Consider the following 18,345-nt stretch of genomic DNA (forward strand, 5'->3'; position numbering starts at 1 on the left):
GATGTTATGGTCTCTAGCCTGAAGGACTATAAAAAGGAATAGGCAAATTCATAGAAGAAAGATCTATTAATGGCTATAAATGGTGACAGTTATGTGGAACTTAAATGTTTGTATTTCTGAGCACCAGAAAAACAACAGGAGAGGGCCAGAGTTAAAAGACTGGAAAATCTGACATGGGCACCAAGTCATTGCTGGAAAAAGAACTATTTATTTAAGGATGTCCATGGGTGTTGTTCAGCTTTTATTTTATTCTTACAGCAAGAAACACTGGACTTCATCCTAAAAGAATTTACTCTACCTCTGCAACCAATTTGGGGACATAAACAGCCATTTCAGTCAATTACTATTAGAGATAAAAATATGTAGGGAGCATAGGGCAGTTTCTTAGAAAACATCAGAAGTGATTACATGTGAAAAAAAAAACATTTTGCCTAGAGCAGGGGTGTCAAACATAAGGCCCAAGGGCCGGATCCGTCCCCTTGAGAGCTCCTATGCAGCCCGCAAGCTAGCTGAGGCAGCCTCCCCCCACTCTCGATCTGGGCTTGTGAGGCATGGCCCAGCCCAACCAAGTGACATTTATGTCATATCTGGCCCTCGTAACAAATGAGTTCAACACCCCTGGCCTACAGTGATCGAGTGAAGCAAGGCAAATGGGATTTCTCTTCTATGGATCAGTGTCCCAAAAACCCAGTTCAGTTTAGCACACCTACTTGCTACCATATTTGTAATGCCATTTCATCTACATACCATATCCTGTAACACAGTGAGCTGAGTCAAGGCAGTGTAACAGCAAGGCAGTTACTTCTCATGCCTGCAGTTTTAGCATGTGCTGCTTTCATAATGATCTACATAGCCCTTACAACCAAGTTCACAGAACAACAAACTCTATTTTAAGGAATCATAATTAAGCCAACACTTATGGTAGCTGCATAAAACATCATGATTTAAATTGCAGTCTTCCCAGCATTCCTCCAAACATAGACAATTCTCTTTGACTAGAACAATGTGGCTCTTGGCATGACCATAACTATATAAGACGCTTAGAAGTCACTCCAAAGATTTTGTTGTTGCTGCTGTTTCTTACCTGAAGGAATCAGGAGGGAGAGGGCTGTGGCTGATGCTGATTTAATAACTTTATTGACAGGCCGAGAGGTACGTTTTTCCCCTGACTCCCCAGAGAGGAGCCTATGGCGAGCTCTCCGCACTGCCAAATCACTTGTGGCTTTTGGAGTTGCAAACTCTGGGCCCTCGTTGCTATTACTGCGAGTGCGTTGATCAGAGAAGTCTGCAGTGCTCCCAGCTACAGTTTCAATTAAAATAGATTAGAACCACAGGGAATTTCTAACAGCCTGTTCCCCTGCAGGCATATATATGAAATCAAAGTCATGTTTATACACAGTCCAACAGTGAACTTTCCTCAGAAGTAAACCCAGGGCCCTGAAGCCTTATTTACAGATTATTTTAACTAGGGGTGTCATAATCTCAACAAAATTACCAGCTTTCCTTTTGCTATGAAAACACATAATTAAAGTGAAGAGAATAAAAAAGAAACCTGAATAAAACAAATTCTACTACAGTGTTGAAAGTTCTATGAATTTGAGGAGAGAGGTTTAGAAGACATAAACAACATGAAGCCTGAGTAAAGGACTTTAATTAGTTTTGTTATCAACAAGAACTGCTGTTTCAAAGACTACAAACTGACTAACTTCTGGGTAAGACCTTTTGCAATTCAGAATGACATTATGAGGTAAACTTTTACTATTTTAACGTGACACAAGAGGAAGACAAAGCAGCTTTTTAATGGTTACAACATGTGCCTAACAACTGCTCACCATGGGCTGATTGGGACAATTTACTTCTCATGGTGGGGCTGCCCCGGGCTCCATTCATCTGTCCCACCTCTGAAACGGCTGGGTATCCACTGTGTATATGATATGCTTCACTATGTAAAACCTAACATGGGCTGGCTTAAGCCATTCAGCCAGTCCCAAACTGCATCATTTGTTCAGACATGTGCTAATCTGGCCCAGTTTTGCACAGGCTTGGTTTGAGGTCTCTGTCTTGGAACTAAAATCGATGTTTCAGTGCACTAATTTTCCTCCTAAGCCTGAAGTTCCCAAGCTTAAATTTAGAACCCTGCATGAGACTGATGATTTTAGCACTATATGAAGAAAAACAGCATTTTTTTTGGGTTTATGAACGTACTAACGACCAGTAAACATCTTCAGCGTAGATAAGGTGATGACATCATCTTATCACATATATTTCAAAGTGGGCTCACAGTCTACTCCGATGGATTTTTACATGCATACTTTCACTTTCACATGCAGACTTTCACAGTCTACATTTTAAAATCATGGAATATTGGTCATTTTTAATTTGTTGGGCCAGTAGTGTGCATGAACCAGGCAATATCCGGTGAAAATAAACTGTACTGAAGCAACATAGCCTATATGACTGTTTAGTGCTCTTACTGGTACTTGGTTGTTGTTAATACAAATGACAATAGTGGCAATTGGCAGAAAATCAGGAAGTTCATGTGTCATAAGTACTGCAAGTGCTAACCAGAACCAAAATTCCCACAAAAGGACACTCAAAATATTAAAAAGGCTAAAGTTACTAATGCTTCTGTTGTAAAGGATTATCCCTTTCTTGGACCAAAAATTTTAGGAACTGTCCTAAGTGTCCCCAAATGCAATGTTGTGTAGTGAAAAAGCAGGGAAACTCCAAGGCCAAAAAGATACCTTCAGCTGTGAACGACAAGAGTATCCGCTATGGAAATGGGCCAATCTGATGATGCAGTGGTCACGCTGAAAATGGTATGACACACACCCCCAGTGAAATTGGATGCTAACACAGACAAAAAGTGTGGGAAAACTGTGTCCATGGCTTTGTCCCTCCTTCTAGCAGACTGCACCTCTGATTAGAGAGGAGGTATGAAGGGTTTAGGAGGGAGGCTGGCCAGTGCAGTCAGAGTCTATCTGCTCTCAGACACGTACAGCCATTACCCTGTCTTCAAGCTATCCTATTATATCAGTCTGAACTGCAATCTGCCTTCAAGCCCTGGCTTCTATTTTTCCTGGTCCTGTTGCCTGGGTCTCTTGAGACCGCAAAGGCATTCCAATACTGGAAGGAAATGTCCAGCATTTCTGACCCTAACTTTTCAAGGACTTACCATCCATTTTTGTTGTTGTTGTTGTTGTTTTGAGCCACTGAGGGTTCACAAGCCTGTGAAGGTTCTATCTTGTGACTGCCCTGGTGTTCTGATAGGTAACTACTGGACTGCTTTTGCTTTTCAATAATTAGGGGACTACCCATTCACTAGCAATGAGCTGAAGGGTATTGGGGCGGAAGGTTAGCTGTAATGTACAATGGCTTTGGATATTATACATTATAGATTTGCTCTCCCCCCCCCCCACTTTGTATCTGCTCTTTTTGTTTTTGTATTCCACATTGTTTGCTGTAGCTCTGTATATCTTTTTGGTATTTCTATAGCCTTGTCTTTTACTATTTACTACCATGCTTTGTCTTTACATTCCCACTAGCAATAGCCAATACGCACCAGAATCACCAAACCAGAAATAATATGCTTTCTTAGAAATGTCAACTGGATTAAGTAATATGCACCAACTGAATTTTATGAAAGTATGCCCTATTTAAATATTATATCTGTGCATGGCGTGAGTCTCCAACAGGACAGGCATATGATCTGTCCAAGACCTCTGAGTCAGAAGAACAATAAGAAGAGGGGAGACAGGTATATCTAAGGACAGAACAGGAAGATGGATTCTTGCTTCCCCACTACACAAAGGGAGACTGGGAAGAAATAGCCCAATGAGAGTTAATTACACTAAGCTATCTGAATAGGCACCGATAATATTTCCCTTTCCAGCAACATGTACCTGTCAGTGTTGAGCTGCTCACATTACTGACAGTAGAAGAAGGTGTTTTTAGTCCACCATCATCATCCAGTTGGAGTTCTCGCTCTACAGGCTGTTCTGGAATTGGCAGAGGAAGTCCTTCTCGTGGCTGTGTCATAGGCAATTGTATACCATCCAACTGTTTCTTTTTCCCCTCTTCCTCAGATGAAATGGCAAAGCGGGGCATGTCGAGAAGCGCAGAACAACGCCGACGGACAGTCAGCGGTGGGCTGGAGTCACTCTCTGTGTGAGAGGATTCAGATACTGAGAGGTGTTTACGTAATCTGAAGGAAAAGAATGCAATATATTGCCTTCAATTTATTCTACAATAAAGTCAATGAGATGCAGTTAAGAGATACACAAGTACCATAAGGCTGAAGAATGAACAGCCCATCTGAACCCACCAAAGAAGGAAAATGGAAACGAGGATTTAAGTCACAGAACATCTGCAGACTTCAGACAAAGAGACTCTCTCTCTATATATATATATTTCTCAAGTGTGGGCAGATCTGTGAATACCTAAATCAGTGGATTGGGCCCAGCTGAGAAAAGGGAGATTTTTCTCCAAACTTGGGGGACTCCCCACATTCACAGAAAAATCTGAACACTGTAAAAAATTACATTGTGAGGCTTTAACTCCCCACCCCCAACAAGAGTATTGTCTCTGTGCATGAGCAGACAACACGCCTATCTCTGTTGGAGTCTCAGCAGACGTGGGGGGAGCCATGGAGGGCTTTGGGAGCCATTGCAGCCCAGCAGCAGCCTAGAGCCATGCTGGGCTCACTGGCATCGAAGAAGGGGGCCGGCAGGGGGCAGGAGCCATGCCAGGCTTGCCAGCAGAAGCTTTGAGGGTGGAGGGGCTTCAGGAGCAGAAGCTTTGAGGGTGGAGGGGCTTCAGGAGCCACAGCAGATCTTGCAGCGAAGGCTTGGAGTGATGCTGGCCTAGCTGTCAGTGGGAAGGGCTGGTGGGGGGGGGGGGCTGGGAGCTGTGCTAGGCTCACTGGTAGAAGCTTTGAGGGTGGAGGGGCTTCAGAAGACGCAGTGGACCTGGTGATGAAGGCCTGGAACTGTGCTGGGCTAGCCAGCATTGATGTCAATGGTGGGGAGGAAGGGGTAGTGTGGCAGCCCGGCAGCAGAGGCTGGGAGCCACGCCAGGCTTGTGGCAGTGGCTGCAATGGGGAGGGGAGCAACGTTACTTGCAGTGGGGGATCCCTTCCCTTTCTTAGCTGGCACTGACTGGGGGAGGATTAAAGTTAAGAGGGGGGAAGGATACCCCCGCAAGTATCACAGGCCCCACTAGTCTTCTCTATTAATAAAATTGACAGGAAACAAACAGGAGCCATGGTTCCGCAATATAGCATATGTTCTGCATGCAGAAGATCCTAGGTCTAGTCCTTGGCATCTCCACTTAAAGGACATCAGGTAACAAGAAGAAGAAGATATGGTTTTTATATGCTGACTTTCTCTGCCTTTTAAGGAGAATCAAACCGGTTTACAATCTCCTTCCCTTCCTTTCCCAACAGACACCTTGTGAGGTAGGTGGGGCTGAGAGAGTTCAGAGAGAATTGTGACTAGCCCAAGGTCACCCAGCTGGCTTCATGTGTAAGAGTGGGAAAACCAACCCGGTTCACCAGATTAGAGTCCGCCGCTCATGTGGAGGAATGGGGAACCAAACCAGGTTCTCTAGATTAGAGTCCACTGCTCCTAACCACTACATCATGCTGGCTTCCAACAAGTGTTGGAAGAAGTCTCCCTCTGCCTGAGATACTAAAGGGCAGCTAGTAGTCAGAGTAGACAATACAGAACTAGATGGACCAATATAAAGGCAATTTTATACATTAAAATATTTCAGTCAATATAGCACTGTGATTGGCTAGCATGAAAGGACTGAACTCTTATAATAACTCTTCTCTCTCTCAGTTTAGTCATCCAATTTGATAATGGTGCTACAATTTTCCTGAACTCTTGACCTCATGTAACCCAGACCCCTATCATCATCACAGATGCAACACATTTTATAAGCATCAGTGAATTACAAAGTTCTTCTGATGATCCATTGCACTTTTCTACACAGCAATAGCAAGGGGAAAAGTTTAAAGACATTTAGAATTTTTGTTAGCAAGAATGCTAAGCTCACATTTCAGGCGACCCAATCACCCAACTGCGGTCTCGACTCTTCAGGCTCGCAAGGCTATCCAGTCTATCATCTTTCTCCTCACTCAAGCTGCGCTTGGTGGGAGGTGGTGTTTTCCTCTCTTCATGGATGGAAAGACGTTCCATGCTGCTATACACCTGTAGGTATACTCCAACTTTATATCAGGATACAGAAGATAATTCTCCTAGCTTCTTTAAATCACAAAGTACTGCTCTCAGAAAGGGAACGTTTAAATGTAACAACTAAATCAGGCAAAATTCTTTCATTTGCTACTGTAGGCAATAATATGGTGCTGTCAACTTATCCAGGTGGTGATGGGAACTGTATGAGCACAGGTCAATTTGTCTGTTCACTGGACAACTGTTTGCTGCATTTAAAACAGGTCATGCTGATGTTGTTGTAACAGCCTTTTAGTAGTATAATAGCAACAGATTTCGGAAAGCAATTATTCATCAGCTTAAAGCTAGGAGCGGGTTACTTTTTGTAACATTGTCAACCACAGAGGATATCTGTTTCTAAAACTGCTATACCACAAGCTTAACCCAGAGAGATTTTTCTAAAGAGAAATTCTACTCCCTCCTGACTAATGTGCTTAGTCAATCATGCTTCAACAGCTGTTCTACAATGACATTTCAAATCATTCAACAGTTAACAGGAAGAAAAAAGGAATCCATGTTTATGAAACTGAACTAGACTGAGAACCTAATTTGCATATGCAATGAAAACAACATTATTAAAAATTCACATCAACAGGCCTGCTATTAATAAATTATCTGGCTGAATTGTCAGAAAAGGTTTTCAAAATAATGAGCCTTTCTTGCCACCAACATTATAACAAACGCTGTACTGTTTTCCAGAGCTCAAAATATAGGCATGCCTGCATTACAGCAATTTAGCACACTATCAAAAATAGCGCAAGTAGCTGATTAAATTTGTACTTTAGAGTGCCCCCTCACTGTTTATTTTGGATGGGCACTCCACTTCCATGTTTTTAACACTCCTACAATGTCCCTTGCTTATATTTCAGCAAACGTCTTGTGATGTCCCAAGCACTACACTCCAGTGCTTCATTATCAGGTCTTTTCTCGTATGAAAATGATTTGCATATATTCACCCACTTGGCTGAGATCCTAATACCTCTGGGGGGGGGGGGAAGAGTTTGCCAAAAGAAGAACATTTTATATATGAAAAAGGTACAAAGATTATTTACTGAGGTAAACCAAAAAGAAAAGTGTTTGAATAAATGGTGTTAGTCCATTTATCTCCTACAAACATATAACTATTTCTCTTTTATTAAAAACTCTTGTAAACTGTACAGAGGTAGCAAGTCCAAAAAGGCTGACTGCTATCTGGAGAGTTCTGTTCAAATCCCCGCTTAACCCATAAAGTTCACTAGATAATGTGGGGCCCGTCACCCTCTATCAATCAACTCTTCCTCACAGAGCTGTTATGAGAAAAAGATGGAGGGTAGGAACATATTGTATACCGCCCTGAGCTTTTTGAAGAAAAGGCAGGATAAACTGCAATAGAAAAAAACAAATTAACAAGCAAATAACGTAATCTATAGCTGGGGTGGGGGGATAAAAACCTTGAATTAAAGAAAACTCCTTATTTATTTATTTATGTTATTTATAGTCTGCCTTTCCCACAGATAATGAAGGCAGATTATACAATCAATAGTCAGTACAATCAACAAAACGGGACATTCAATAACCAGTGCATTAGGATTTTAGAAGTCTGGAACCAACCAGAAAGAACTGAAGCATAATGTAAGTATTAACATGACACATTAAGCAGTACAAAATTAAATAGTAGGCTCTTACTTACAGTGAGATCCTTTGCATGATGAGGAACTGTGGTCTATACTGCTGCATAGATCTTACTTACTGTAATATATACAGCAGTATAGACCACAGTCCCTCATCATTCATCCAAGTAAGTTTGTTAACCATTTTGTATAATGCAAAAACACCCTCTTGAATAGTTCAGTTTTGCATAGTTTCCAGAAAGCCAGGAGAGTGGGAGCTTTTCTGACCTCCTCAGGTAGGCCATTCCACATGGTAGGAGCCACAACGGAGAAAGCACATCTATAGGCAGATGCTGATTTTGCCCATGTGCAGTTTGGCACCTGCAGAAGCCCCTGCTGTCATGAACAAACTTATCACGGCGGAGCGTAGGGAGAGAGGTAGTCCCACAAATAAGAGGGGCCAAGGCCATGAAGGGCTTTGTATGTGATGGCCAATACCTTAAACTGAGCCCTGTAAAATATATTCCTTCAGTGAATTAACAGGCATTATTTAAATTTTTATCTCAATCTAAATTAGAAGAGGTCTCCCAAAATTATTGGGAGATAAATCCATTGTTATTGCAATAGGTGCAAAGACAGAAAGTGCTATGAATACAATGCATTCTTACATAATATATTCTGTTTTACAAAAGGAGCAGCAAACACTTGCTAACCCTGGAGTGATGCTGCAATTCTCAAGTAAAAATGCTACCATTAGTGTCTTTCTAATTAAATTCAGCTACTGTTTTTCAGAACTTATTGTTTTTTATCTTAAGTACTATCTGAGGTGTCATAATGTATTGCTGTTGTAGAACTGCCAAAAAGAGTAGCATTAACTACATGTTAATGAAGTTAGCCTAAAGCCAATATTGCTGCCCCTATCTGAGCTTAGGCCCTGAAGGATATGAAATGGGATGAAACGTCACTTGCTTCTTGCCTATGTTTTCTTGCAGGGGACAGTCTCTGGAGTGTGGGGATGTGTAATGTGGGGTGGTCCAAAGATTGTTTTGGGGTGCGGCTGGGCTCCAGTATCTGTATGTGCATTTGTCCTGGAGGCACCCCACTTGGGAGCAGCTGGCACAAGAACTGGACTTTGGACCAGGACCCAGCATGCACCCTCTCGAAGGGAACCGTCCCCTGAATGTGCGGGTGTATGATATGTGATGGCCCAATCCTTATTTTGGGGTGCAGAGCTTTTAAATTGTCCTCAATATCATCCAGGAACTAGGAAATGTGAATAGGAAACCAACTGGGAACCAACTTCAGCCTTCTCCTTGCTTGCTATGTTCAGCAGTAGCAACTGAAAGCCAGCGTGGTACAATGGTTAAGAGCGGTGGACTGTAATCTGGAGAACCGGGTTTGATTCCCCACTCCTCCACATGAGCGGCAGCTGCCACTCCTACATATGGTTCCCCCACTCCTACATATGAAGCCAGCTGGGTGACCTTGGGTTAGTCACAGCTCTCTCAGCCCCACCTACCTCACGGGGTGTCTGTTGGGGGAGGGGAAGGTGATTGTAAGCCAGTTTGATTCTCCCTGAAGTGGTAGAGAAAATTGGCATATAAAAACAACCTCCTCCTCTCCTCCCCTTGCATTCTTGGCCCTTAGCCTGTGGTGCTGGTTCTTATCTTTAAGGCCCTAAATGGCTTGGCGTTTCCTCCCACACTGTCCAGCCCACCAGCTAAGATCTTCCTCACAAAGCCCTGCTCTCTGCGCCCTTCACAGGTGAGGCAGGTGATGACCAAAGACAGGGCTTTTTCAGCAATGGCACCTCACCTGTGGAATGCCCTTCCCCTTGAGGCTTTCCTGGTGTCCTTTTGTGTGTGTGTGTGTGCCATCAAGCCATAGCTGACTTATGGAGACCCCATAGAATTTTCAAGACAAGGGACATTTAGAGGTGATTTGCCATTGCCTGCCTGTTCATGACCCTAGTATTCCTTGGAGGTCTTCCATCCACACACTTGCCCAGGTCGAAGCTGAGAATGTGTAACTGGCCCAAGGTCACTCAGCAAGTTTCCATGACATGAGTGGGGATTCGAACCTGGGTTTCCCAAATCCTAGTCTGACACCTTAACTATTACACCATGCTCGCTCTTGTGCCTGATGTCTACACTACTCTATTTAAGGTGCCAAGCCAAAGGGTTGTTTTTTGTTTTGTTTCTAATTCCAGCTTTTAATTAAGGGATTGATTTTAACATCATTTATATGGCTTGCTTTTCCCATGAAAACTGTAAAAATCATTTTAAGGTGCTCAGTGTATTATGTTCGTATGCCCTAGCTGGGTTATTAGTGCTTTATTTTGTAAACTGTCTCAGACAGGTTCCCTGGAGAGGCAGCATAGAAATTTTCTAAATAAATAAACTGTATTGTAACTTTCCTACAGTTAACTCAGGGTGATTGTGATATTTAATCATAACATAACATTTTATTTCACAGATGCAGAAAACTACACGTTAGGTGAAAATTCATTTGGATTTTCCCAAGAAATCTCCACAAATGGAATAAGCTAAGAAACAAACATCCTACTTAGGTACCTACTAGTACTTGATACTAATCACACATTGAGTACAAATTTTGTTTTAGGCTCTTTCCTGATTTCCACAGCATCTTGACAATGTGTGCAGGGACTGAGGCATCTTTCCCACCCTCCCCTCTGCCCGTGAGCCATTTCCGATCCCAAGAAAGTTTATTCCTGGGGATGGTGTGTACTAATAGCTGCACCAGTTGGGAGGCTGTAGTGGGAGGAGGCAAAATCATTCCTTCCTTTTTCTTCTGTGAGCACAGCTCTGCTCACACAACAGGCACAAACAGTGATCTCACTCTCTTCTCCCACCCCACTACAGCCACCTGACTGGGGCATTAGTACATGCAAATCCCTCAACCCCAGGAATAAACTTTCCCAGGACTAAAAATGGCTCCTGGGGGAGGAAGTGGGAAGATCCCAAACCATCACTGATTTCCATTGGCAGTTGGCAGGATCCTAATGACATATGACTATGCAAGCTACAATAAACATTCAGGGTATGCTCAACCGCTTGCACCAATATAAGCAAATAATTATTAACAAGTGTATTCTTTTGAGATCTCTTTAATCTTACCTGTTACAGTACAGAACTGTGTTCAGTACAACAGTAATTTATAAATGAACAACTTTTGTAGTTGCCTTCATAAGAGTGGAGGATCACACAGTTCTTCAAGCTGTTTTAACATTGTTCAGATCTCATTAACTCAGGAAGATCTACATACCTTGCTAAACCTTGGTGAACATGAGGAAAATTGCCTAATTTCTACATGATCATCATCATTTGTGTCTTCTTCTTCCTCAGAATCTACATGATGGTATCTCTCAGAGCGTGCTGCAAACAGGAACACAAATGTGAGCCCAAGAAACCACAACACAGCTAGTGATAGGTGTTTTCTGTGGCTAAATGAAATCAGGAACATCCCTGCTAATCACCAATCAAAACAGACATAACAACAAGATTTGAATCTTAGACAACATCCAATTTTCTTCTTCATCATCAAGTTTTTATTCATCTTAGCCACAGGTCACCCAAAGAGATTCATTTTTTTTAAAGTTTGAGACTTCTCCAATCAAACAAAAGATATGCACCCTCGTTATATTTAAAAGGCTTTCATAATTAAATAACATGGAAGAAGAAATTCAATTACCCCGACTGGAATCTACCATATTATCTTCTATGTAATTATCAGTGCAATCCTCAACCCCCCCCCCCGAATCTGGTTAGGACCCAGTGTGACCCTGTGCCAGCATTAGTGCTACTTGTGGCATGAAAATGGGCACTAACACCAGTGCAGGGTGGTTTTCTAAATCACAGAGAACTAATAAATTGATTTTGAATGAAGCTCAAAATGTACTGATGGGTGTTTTCATTAAGAGATTTGTGTAGCACCTTAGAGACCAACTGATCCCTTGTATCCGTCAGAAGGTGGGAGAGGTATTGCAAAGAAGGGAGTCACAATGCAGAGATACAATGCACATTGTGATCACTTTGATTAGAGCAGAAGACAAATGCTTAGTGGCAGAATTTTCTGCCCCTGAGTATTTCTCTGAGAGCCAGCATGGTGTAGTAGTTAAAAGTGTTGGACTAGGATCTGGAAAACCCAGGATCAAATCCCCACTCTGCCATGTAAGCTTGCTGGGTGACCTTGGGCCAGACATACACTCTCAGCCTCAATCCTGGCAAGTATTTTGGATGGGAGACCTCCAAGGAGTACTAGGGGCGTGACGTGGAGGCTGGCAATGGCACACCACCTCTTAATCTCTCTTGCCTTGAAAACCCTACAGGGTCACCATAAGTATTCCTCCTCTGCTCTAATCAAGCTAATTACAACGTGCATTGTACTTTTGCATCCTGTGTCGCTTCTATGCCTCCTGTGTCCCTCCCACCTTTTGACTGGGATGTAAGCATTCAGGGATCTCCATTTCAACTTTTACCTGATGAAGGGAAATTTGACTCTCAAAAGCTTATGCCCCAAAAATCTTGTTGGTCTCTAAGGTGCTACTGGACTCAAATCTAGCTGTTCTACTGCAGACCAACATGGCTACAAGTTTGAAACTATCTTCAAGGAAGTTTGCTACTGAGATTCACATCTTTAGGTGTAACATAATAATATTATCTACAATTAATCATGAGCGTTGTTCCTTACTGTCAAAGTAGCTTGTGTCATCTTCTGATTCTAACTGTGGAATAAATTCTGCTTTTTGCCTGAGTAATCCATTCCAGTCTAAATGCTTAAAGAACCGGTGTTGTTTCACCTCAAAAGCACTACCTAAAAAACCAACATAATAAAGTATTTTAAATATGCTGTGGTAAATCTAGCCCAACACCTGTGTTTACCTGGACTTGGGCTGAAGTCACTAAGCTTTATTCCCTCACAGAGATTACACGAGGATGAAAGATACAAAACATTCATTTTGCCCTGCGCTTTAAGGATAACTATAAATCTTATAAAATAAAATTACTGAGAAATAGAAGAGAGAAAAGATACTTGTCACACACTTTCTGACAATCACATCAAATCTGAGGTTTTTCAAGTATAAATAATTAAAACTGAAAATGTTTTTTCACATGCTCACTGCACAAAACAGAGGATCTCTCTGAGCTCATAAAAAGTTCACATCTCAAATATCTGAGCAAACCAATACTTCAGAGTACAAAAGGTTTTCACTGATGTGTTAACTGAAGTGCAAGAACCTGGGACAGACTGTCAGAGGGAATCTGCTTTATTTGGCAAATAATCTATATGTCAAAGATGTTTTAATCTTCAACACTAGGTATATAGCAAATTAAAGAATGGCATATATCATGCATACATGCATTCCCATACTTCCCATATGTAATGACTTCTTTCTACTACAGAGCCCTTTATACTGTTTATCATTATCATACTACCATACTATGGAATGAACACATTCACTGAGAAGGTTCACACACATTAATCCCCATGATGAGCTGCTTTTTTTTTCTTTACAACTTTTCATTAAGCTCTGACATTTCTAGCAAGTATTTTTCTAAGAATCTATTTATACCTGTTCCCAGTCTTTCCAAAGGGTTTTGGTGCAGAAGTTTACCAATCAGGTCTTGTGCATCTGGTGGAAAAGCTTCATCTCCTTCTGGCCAGACAATTTCATCTATTGAATTATATGGATGAGGTTAGGAAAATATATGTTGCATAATGATCTCTCACATTAAAACTTTCATTCCCTGTACAAAGACAGTAAATCTACCAAAGTATTGTCATAGTATTGTCAAGTGAATGGGGAAATGGAAGAACTATGGGTTGAAATCAGAGATATTATCAAGGAAGAATGTTCAGAGATTATTCCTGTAGCCAAAAGCAATGAAAAGACTCGATGGATGACTGAAGAAACTAAAATGATTGCTAAAGACAGCCGAGAAGCAAAATAAAAGACAATAGAAATAGAATCAGAAGTCTAAATGCAGCATTCCAGCCACTGGCACGAAGACACAAAGAGAACTATTATAATAACCAGTGTAAAGAAATAGAAGAGAACAATAAAAAAGGAACAAGAGATGTTTCGTAAGATCCAAGAAATCAAGGGGAAATTCAAAGCACAGTTAGGCATGCTAAAAGATCAACACAGAAATATATTAACTGAACAGAACAAAATAAAGAAAAGATGGTGGTAATACACTGAAGAACTATACAGAAGAGATGATAGGATGACAGATACCTTCAAAGAAGAATCTTTTGAAGAAGAACCTACAGTTTTAGAAAGTGAAGTGAAAGCTGCACTCAAACCAATTAGGAGAAACAAATCAACAGGAATAGATGGGATATCAACAGAACTATTTCAAGCCACATAAATGGAGTCTATCAAAATCTTAACAAAGAGAAGCCAATAAATATGGAAAACAAACAATGGTCCACAGACTGGAAATGTTCAATCTATATTCCAATTCCAAAAAAGGAGACGTCTAAGACTGCAGCAACTATTGGACCATCACATAAATTTCTCATGCGAGTAAAGTGATACTAAAAATTGTACAAGAATGTTACCACATAAGGAATGAAAAATGCCAGACGTTTAAGCTGGATTCAGAAAAGGAAGAGGCTCCAGAGCTCATATTTCAAATTTATGTTGGTTACTAGAGCATACGAGAGAATTTCAGAAGAAAATCAGCTAGCGTTTCATAGATCACAGCAAAGCTTTTGACTGTGTGGGTAATGAAAAACTATCACTGGTTTTTAAAGAAATGGGTATGCCACAACATTTCCCCTTCCTGCTGCAGATCCCCATTAAATCATTCCTCAGAATCCTCCAGGAATAGTGTTTTGTGGAGATCAGTTGCCTGCAGTGGGAGGGGGGAGGGCGAAAAGTTCAGTTCTGCCATTGGAAAATTTAGTCTCACTCCAACCCATAATGCTAAACTAGATTGGCCTTTGGTTTGGTCCTGCAGGACTTTTATATGCTTATGATCTTTTTTGCTATAGGAAGCATTTATTACCCTTGCAAGCATGCCTAGTTTGCAGGTCACTCTCATATTATGTGCAATACAGGTACTGTTGGCCTTGCAAACAGAGAGAAGCAGTTGGCAATTAATACTTTATTTATTTAATATATTTATGTACCACCCTTCCATAATGCTCAAAGTAGTTCCCAACATTAGCCAAAATCAGACTATTTAAAAACTAATCAGACTGTAGATATAAATTAAATAACATTAAAACATTTGACAAATGACATTTAAAACCATGTCAGGTAAAAGGCCACCTAAACAGTGCTGCCTCGCATTGCCATCTGAACTCTACAAAGAGAAGAGACAGCCCTTACAGTTTCAGGACAATGTCAAAACCTTTCATCATAATTTCCAAGCTCCACGTGCATCTAAGTTCAAGTCATTCTGTGGTATATTTGTATCATGTATTCTAATGTCATCTTGAGTACTGATTAACAGAATGGTCTTGGAGCCTTTTCCAGACTGACGAAACATGTTTCTGATAAGGAAAGGTACATACCACTGATAACTTGCCCAAATAACTCTTCTGGTGTGTCGCCAAAAAAAGGAACACAGCCAACTAGAAACTCATATAGGATAACTCCCATGGCCCACCAGTCCACAGGCTTTCCATAACCCTGCCGTAAGATCACTTCTGGGGCAATGTATTCTGGAGTCCCACACACCTGAATAGAAAAAATGTGTAATGCATAAGTCATTTATTTAAAGGCAGGGTATTTTTTCATAGCTCATTACAATCTTCACTAATGCATATTTATCTCATGGTAACTTCCCAAGTAATGAGACTTTTACTATGAAAATCTCATAGAACAGTTACTCAGGAGTTATATGAACTGACCCAATTTTCCAGAGAAAGCTTCGAAGAGATAAAAAATAAAATTCTGAACTTTTGTCATTGAAGTTGTTTTCCCCCCACAAAGAAAATGTCTCTGTGAAGACATATGATCAAAGATAATTTCAGCTTACCTGCTTATCCAAGAATTCTCTGGTATCTTTTTCTATATGCCCCTCATACAGGTTTGTTGTCAAGCTCATTAAGCCAATTTTAGAAAGGCCAAAATCAGTTAGCTTGATGTGACCCATTGATGTTATGAGAAGACTGGAAAAAAGGGGAAACACCAATACTTAATAATTCCTATTGATGAGAAGTATTTTAACAAAGCAAGCTATGGAGTTATACTATTTAATTACCTATCAAAACACTTTTTGACATTCTGTTAGTTGTTAGTTATAACTCTCACTGACATACTGTGACTGAAGTTGTTAGTTATAGCTCTTACTGCCATACAATGTAAGTTCTTATGGAAAGCAATGTTAAAAATTCAAATATGTGTTTAGTGTATAATTTTTTTCTTTAACACTCAGTTGCCATGTGTCTAGCTCAATGCACATGTTAAGGAGATGATTATTTATTTATTTAAACTGTTTATATTCCCGTCTTATTTCTTTGCACTGAAGATGGTTAACAGTGCCAATTACAAGTTGCAGGGACATGAAACACAAAAGTTCATTAATAGATGAATACACACACACAGCTAAATCTGCTGAGAGTTCACTGTCCTACAAATGTCCTCTAAAACAGCTGTCTTGCACACCTTTATTTATTTTATTAGTTTATTTTTTTCAATCTTATATCCTGTCCTCGATCCCTGGCCAAGGCTGGGCTCAGGGTGGCTGACAAACATACCACAATAATACAGAAGCTAAAATCATTTAAAATCACAACATCTAAAATCAATAAGAGTTCTCATTACAATAAAACATAAAATATCAAGTGGCGCTTTCTTGTAGCCTAAGACCACAGCAGGGCCTGCAGTTAGCCAGAGCCTCCCCAACATATCAAATTGTAACACCGGAGTGGGGGGGGGAGAGTAGGGAGGCCAGCATAAAAACCTTCACAAACATAGATAGTGAAGCCGCACTCTGTACCCATTCTGGCACATCATTCCAACGAACTGGAGCTACTGCTAAGAAAGCCAGTTGCACAGACAATCCTAAGAGAGGACACCACAAGGCGAAGGCTGTCCAAGGAGTATAACTGGTACATGGGAGTAGACCGGGTGGTGCAGTTGGGCAAGTATGAAGGCTCTAGGCCACGAAGGCCATAAACCAGCCCTTTGAATTGGAATCAGAAACAAACAGGTAACCAGTGCAATTGACATAGCACTGGAGTGATATATTCTGAGCAGTAGACCCCTGCCAGGAATCTTGCAGCTGCTTTTTTAACATGTGTGAATGTATATCAAGGATTAGTGACAGAGGCCACCGTATCTTTAAATACTAATGCATTCAGATAACCAGAAGATAAAAAACCATTTATGAGGAAAAGCTTTATCTGTCTACCTAAAACCATCAGAATTTACCCAACAAACTCCCTTAGGCAAGGAATTCTACAGAACCAGGTAAATCCTCCTTTCTGAAAGATATTCCCTTAAATGATGCTCCCCTCCTTAACACACACATGGGGCTCTCAGGGGCAGAAGCATTGCTTGAGAAATGCTGGACTCAGGCTGCCCAGGGCCATAAACCTTAGCAGCATACTGAATGGTGCCAGAACCTCTCAACAACTAACGGTGCATTCCTAAGGAGAGTTACTCCAGTCTAAGTCCATTGAAATGAATGGGCTTACACTGGAGTAACTCTCCTTTGGAATGCACTGTAACACACTTCACAGGACTGGTGTTCCACCACCCCATCAATCTGATCATGTCAAAACATGCACAGCTGCATCCTGCACATCCGCTACTAAACATTCTTCAAGAAGAGATGCATATAAAATGCATCTCGATAGTCACTTGTGGAAGTTACAAAAGCATCCATGATGGTAGCCAAGAATGGGACATCAAATCAAATAAAGCTGGTAAAAGACATCTCTAAACTTAGCCATAATTTGCTTCTCCACAACGTTCACACTAAAACTGCAGACCTGATCCTTCAGTGGCGAAGACACATAAATGCTCACCTCCAGGGAACTGTCAACTCACATAACTTTACATTTATCTGGATTTGGCTTCAGCTTATGAGACATCAGCCATCCCACTAAAGCTATCAGACACTGTTTTAGAGAAGACATGGCTGTTTCTGCATCAAACCAGCAAATCCTTACAGGTTACCTAGGGCAAGAATCGAGATGGTTGGAAACATCTCCAGGAATTCTATCAGCATCAGATGAACAAAAGCACAGATACAAAGCCATCAAGACAAGGGGCAGTACATAACGCTTCCACCACTGTAAAGGTAAAGGTCCCCTGTGCAAGCACCGGGTCATTCCTGACCCATGGGGTGACGTCACATCCCGACGTTTCCAAGGCAGACTTTGTTTGCAGGGTGGTTTGCCAGTGCCTTCCCCAGTTATCTTCCCTTTACCCCCAGCAAGCTGGGTACTCATTTCATCGACCTCGGAAGGATGGAAGGCTGAGTCAACCTTGAGCCGGCTACCTGAAACCGACTTCCGTCGGGATTGAACTCAGGTCGTGA

General features: G+C 41.3%; 1 protein-coding gene across 6 annotated transcripts in view; it reads right to left on the reverse strand.

The window, feature by feature from the left end:
• MAST2 (microtubule associated serine/threonine kinase 2) overlaps window positions 1–18,345 on the reverse strand; it is a 383,088-nt gene that overhangs the window by 9,240 nt on the left and 355,503 nt on the right. For all 6 annotated transcript variants that reach the window (XM_056844043.1, XM_056844042.1, XM_056844041.1 and 3 more), the window contains 8 exons: window positions 15,835–15,967; window positions 15,368–15,533; window positions 13,416–13,517; window positions 12,533–12,655; window positions 11,108–11,217; window positions 6,058–6,212; window positions 3,903–4,204; window positions 1,085–1,300 (listed from right to left, as the gene is read on the reverse strand). In XM_056844043.1, the coding sequence (XP_056700021.1) occupies window positions 1,085–1,300; window positions 3,903–4,204; window positions 6,058–6,212; window positions 11,108–11,217; window positions 12,533–12,655; window positions 13,416–13,517; window positions 15,368–15,533; window positions 15,835–15,967 (1,307 nt within the window). The remainder of the gene's footprint in view (window positions 1–1,084; window positions 1,301–3,902; window positions 4,205–6,057; window positions 6,213–11,107; window positions 11,218–12,532; window positions 12,656–13,415; window positions 13,518–15,367; window positions 15,534–15,834; window positions 15,968–18,345) is intronic.

This window comes from Euleptes europaea, chromosome 2 (assembly GCF_029931775.1).
Source record: "Euleptes europaea isolate rEulEur1 chromosome 2, rEulEur1.hap1, whole genome shotgun sequence".
In the NCBI taxonomy this organism is placed as follows: Eukaryota; Metazoa; Chordata; class Lepidosauria; order Squamata; family Sphaerodactylidae; genus Euleptes; species Euleptes europaea.